The 5,119-nt window shown below is 53.3% G+C and overlaps 1 protein-coding gene across 6 annotated transcripts in view; it reads left to right on the top strand.

The window, feature by feature from the left end:
• Sfxn5 (sideroflexin 5) overlaps window positions 1–4,585 on the top strand; it is a 111,781-nt gene extending 107,196 nt beyond the window's left edge. For 5 of the 6 annotated variants that reach the window (XM_033764769.1, XM_033764768.1, XM_010609605.3 and 2 more), the window contains one exon: window positions 2,486–4,585. In XM_033764769.1, coding sequence (XP_033620660.1) covers window positions 2,486–2,563 — 78 coding nt within the window. In that variant the 3' untranslated portion in view covers window positions 2,564–4,585. The remainder of the gene's footprint in view (window positions 1–2,485) is intronic. The other variant, XM_010609606.3, reaches the window with a different exon arrangement.
• The last annotated feature ends 534 nt before the right edge of the window (window positions 4,586–5,119 follow it).

Here is a 5,119-nt window from a genome sequence, read left to right as displayed (position 1 = left end):
GGATGAGGATGAAACCTGGGTCATGAGCCTAGCTCTTTTTGTCTGTTCGGCCATACCAAGTAGGGCATTATTATTGAGGTATCTGGAACTACAGGGAAAGGGGCCTCCTTTTTCCAGGATGTCTGATAGCCACCAGCTCGTCTTTACCAAGCTCTCTCTTGTCTGGACCTTGACCTGCAAAGCCTGGCCTTGACTGAGCTCTCTGAAGGCCAGACTCATCTGGGCACCTTCTTTCTACTTCCCAGGGTTTGCATGTCTTGGCATTCAGCAGGTGACAAGGAGCAAGTTCAGCAGTTGCACAGGCCTGATACTGCTGTGACCCTGCCCAGGGAAGATGTCAGGCTGGGCCTCCTGGCTGAAGGACCTCCTTCCTCCTTGGCCCCATTAGCCTGGGACCCAGGCATCCCCCCACCCCCCAGTTCAGTCCTTGGAACCAAAGACCAGCATCTTGTCTCCAAGGAGACTCCATCCCCCAGTGCCAGCTACCTCTTTTCCTTCCACACATTTGTTCAGTACTTAGGGTTACCAGCACTGTGCCAGGGCTTAAAGACACTGGAGTGTATAAGACCCATCCATCCACCACCTCAGGGAGCTTGTGATCTGATGTGGAGAGGAGGGGGGTGAGTGAGCATCAGCCCCAAAACAATGTGGTGTCACTTGGATATGAGAAGTGCAGGAGGCTGCAGGGCCGGAGAGTGACATACCCAAGCTGAACAAGAGCAGAGATGTCCACAGCTGAGCCATGAAAGTGACTAAAGGTGGGGGCAGAGGAGGTGGAGGTGGGAGTGGTGTGGGAGGGCAGTTGTGGTGGAGAGGACAGATTGGGCAGAGTTAGAACAAGAGGGGAATAGACCAGTGTGTTCAAGGAACCCAAATTTAGTGTGTGAGGTCCATGTGCTGTAGTTCAAGGGGAAAGGTGTTAAGGGGTGGGCAGGGGTGGGGATAGTGATGGTGTGGGAGTCTGGATTTGGCCCCTGAGGGCAGTAAGGGTCACTGACCTGTTTTATAGTGAAGAGAGGCACAACCACACCTAAGATTTAGCTAGCAGGCACTGGCTATGGCAGGGATGAATGCAAGTGGATGAGAAGGAAAAAGCAGGTGAGGAGGCCCCAGGGTTTTCAACCAGAATGTTATTGAGTTGTGCCTTTCCCCAAGACACCTGTGGCGGGAAACACCTCAGATGTGGAAACCCAGGGGGCCAGCGAGACCAAGCCCAAAGGACCCTGAGAAGCAATTGGTAGATGTTGTGAAATGAAGAGTGTCAGTGACCTTGCAGAGGAAGATTTTTGTGGAAGGTGGTGGGAACAGAAGCCAGATTTGCTGTGGGTTGGAAAGTCGGTGGGAGGTGAGGAGGTATACACAACCAGGGTAGACAATTAAAAAGATGTGGTTGCTGGGGAGGAGAGATGAGGCAGTAGTGGAGCCTACTGTGGAGTGGAGGGGAGGGATCCTCAGACCAAAAGTTCTTATCAAGAGCACTGTTGGGCAAAAAAAGTCAGTGGAAAGCCAAGGTAAGAGGAGGAGGGCATCAGGAGAGGGCTACTAAACGAACGGGCTTGCGGGGAGGTGGGGGCTATCAAGGGGAGGGATGGCTGCTGGAGCACAGGTGGGCACACAGGGACAGGGAGGCCATGGGAAGCTGGATGATGAGAAGCTAAGTGCTTCCCCTCTCGTGCCTTCTGCGTTTTTCCCTAAGTAAGAAAGCTCCCAGGCTCAGGAGAGGGAGCTGGAGGTGGAGTAACCAGAGTGAGTAGAGAAAGGTTAGAATGGCCTTTGTGGACAAAGGGAGAAGGACTTGAGTGGGCAGCAGGGTGGGGTGTTGCTACTGCCAGTTGCTGAGGGTCCAAGCAAAGTCAGGGACAGTGAATTTTGAATGGTCTGCATTACGTGGTCGGGTTTACATGCTGAAATGATAGATGCGTGGTTGGGATCCTCCAAAGCAGGGCTTCAGTCAGGTCTGGAAGGACCCTTGGACCAGAGAGAAGCCGATGTGATGGCCCCTGTGTTGGTCTGTGTTGGAGGAAGAAGGTGAAGACTAAGTGGGTGGGAACCTGGAGCCTGCAGTCTCGACAGTCTAAACGTGGAGAAGAGCAGCAGAGACTGCGGTGCTACTGTGGGGGACTATGGGGGACTATGGGGGCACCATGAGGATGGAGGTGGGAGGAGGGGGCAAAAGGGCCCTGGAGGTGCGAGAGATCTAGACTTCAGAAGCCAGTGTGGGATGTTCACCCACATGGATGCACTGTGAGAAGGAAGAGGCCAGACCTGGGCCGGCAGGGACACTAAGGTCTCCTCCCCCAGCCCCGCCCCATGGTGGCATCTTGCTAGAGAAGGAAGATATGTCACTAGGCAGGAAACATGGCCCTGGCTGGGGGTGGGGGGCAGCAGAGAGGCAGAACTGTGGGTGCCAGGGTCGTCCTAACTGCTGCTCCAACAACCCTTTCCCTCTTGCTCTTCTTTTCTTCTCTCTGTTCTTTCTCCTCAGATTGAAACATCCCAATTAGAACCTGAAATTGCCCGGGCCACAAGCAGCCGGACAGTGGTGTACAACAAGGGGCTGTGAATGGTGGTCAGCTGGCCTAAGGACAGCACATTGTCCAGGCCAGGGAGGAGTTGCGGGTAGGAAGGAGTTGCAGAGGCTGTACCTGCAGGGGAGTCAGGCTGGACCCCACCAGGCCTGGGCCACCTGGGGAGCACTCAACCCACAGTGGTAGGGAGACTAACCCATTCACCTTTTAACATAGGTAAGGGAGAGGGATTTTGACACATTTCCTATAAAAAAAAAAAAGTGCATTTCTGGGCCTTACATGGGGTTGTCAAAACTCCACTCAGCACAATTATGTGTGAAGCTGAAAAACTAGGAGTGCCCATAGGGTAGACATAGGATTCTTTTATACTTTTGTTTCTTTTTTTATTTTTTTTTTCTTCTTTTTAAATATCAGAGTCAAGTCTGAGCCTTGGTTGAAGCAGACCAGAAGTGGCAGGTGCACAGGTGGCCTGGGATCTGGGTTGGTTTGGTGGCTTGCCTGATAGATTTAGGATATTAGAGTGGCCAGGCCAGAGTGAAGAAGGGAAAGGAGGTCGTCTGCACTCCACAGGATGAACTAGCCATGACAAGTCCTCAGGAATGGCTCAAGGAGTCAAGCAGCCCTGGCAGGCACTGAATGTGGCCAGCCCTTGGGTGGCAGGCTCTGAGCGTGGCCAGCCCCCACCCATGCCACAGCTGTGGGACCATTTCCTGAGTGGAGCACAGTGGTACGGGGCTGATTTTGGAGCTTTCACTGATTTTAGTTACCTGAGAAGACCCCCAGCTCCAAGAAGAGAGCCCCAAGAAGCAATGATGTTTGACAGGAACCATAGGCCTGTGCTGGCCTCTTTGGGAAGATCTTCTTTCAGGTGTAGGCTGCAGGCTGGGCAACAGGCTGAGGATAGGCTGGATCTGGGCCAACCGCTGCCCTGAAAGTCTCCAGCCATGGAACCTGCCTGCCCCATCCACTTCTTTCTGAACAGGAGTGTCTCACACCTGAGGGTGCCAAGGCCAGAAGCCTACGACCTATCTGAGAGGCAGCATCAATCCAGGAAGGGTGGGCCTAGTTCTGGCACTAACAGGCTATGTGATCCTGGGCAAGCCACTTCCTTCTGTGAGCCTCCACCCAGCCCCCACCCCCCACCCCCGTGCGCAGAAGCAGAATACAGGATCAAGGGTTTCCCACAACTTCCAGTTCATCTTTGCCTGTTCTGCTCGGATGCTGGTTATCTCAGGCATATCCTCAACATGGATGCTGGCCTGCAAAAGGAGCAGGCCTGTTTGGGATTGGCCAGCAGCTGGCCTCAGAACCTGGACCATGCCCTTCTGTATGTGACCCCACATCCCAGAAGCACTTGACCTTTGCCAAACACTTCACTGTTCTGGAGGAGGAGGTAGCATGGATGCCTTTGCATGAGCACGGGCCCACAACTGCATCCACCACTCACCTCTGCAGGCTCAGATGCCGTTGCTGCTGGCTCTTTCTCCCATTTGCAGGCAAGGGAGGAAGAGAGAAAAGTGGGAGGCAGGGTGACTCCTCACCTGAAAGGCCCAAAGGGAGAATCATGGCCTCGATGTACTCCACACCTGACTCCCTCTAGGATGGGCACTCTGAACATGCAGCCTCTGGGCCTCCCTCTCCTGGTGACTTGAGAGGGATCTAGGCTGGAAGCGAACATGTGTGTGCAGGGAAAGGCATGTGTGAACAGTAAGACATAGCCACAGGCAGTCTCTCCACATCTTGTGGGACATGTAGTTGTGGTGAGGTGGGTCTTCCACGGGCACTGACACATGCACCCGTGGTGCCCAGCAGCTGGTTCTGCAAGATGTTGCCCTGAAGGTCCACCACACTCTGGAGGAGCATCTGTCCACTGCTCATCAGGGAAAGAAGATGTAGATCAGTACAGAAGACAAAACAGGCAGGTATTTTGAGCCAATCCCACTGTAATGTGAATGTTCCAATCACAGCTGGCTGTGCTGGTCTCTAGGTCTGGACTGGAACCTGGGCATGTCTGGGTCCCCCATTTTTTTTTTTTATTTTTTTTTTTTTTTTTTTTTGGTGGTATTGGGCATCGAACTCAGGCCCCTTATGCTTGCAAGGCAGGCAGCAGAACCACTGAACCAAATTCCAGGCCCTGGGTCCGCTTTTGAAAAGCTCACTTCAAGCTTACCCTGCCACATCTTGTCATAGCGTCTTGTTCTTGTGTACTTTATCTTGGGCCCAAATTGCACTCCTACCCTTACCTGTCCCTTTCAGAGGCCCAGCAGATGCACTCCGCCTCCCTGCTGGTTGCCCCAGGCCCCTGCCCCATCCCACCCCACCATAGCCTCATCATCTCATAAGCTATCTGCTTTGTCTCTGGATGACTTTTTATCATGCTTTCAAATGAAATTCCTGGTGAGCTAAGGGGGCTGCTTTGCAGGAGTGTACCCTGGAAAAAGGATCCTTAGTGCTCAGGGTGATGATGACAAGAGGTTTAGTAGGCCATGCTGCTAAGCCCTAGTCTGGCTTTAGAAAACCCCATAAAGGGAAACTTGCTGCTAACATCCATGCTCATCTCTGCTGAGGGCAGAGGAGAGAGGTCTAGGGGG

This window comes from Fukomys damarensis, unplaced genomic scaffold (genome assembly GCF_012274545.1).
Source record: "Fukomys damarensis isolate Sample0158 unplaced genomic scaffold, DMR_v1.0_HiC HiC_scaffold_2, whole genome shotgun sequence".
NCBI lineage: Eukaryota > Metazoa > Chordata > Mammalia > Rodentia > Bathyergidae > Fukomys > Fukomys damarensis.
This window is presented reverse-complemented; position numbering and strand designations above follow the sequence as displayed.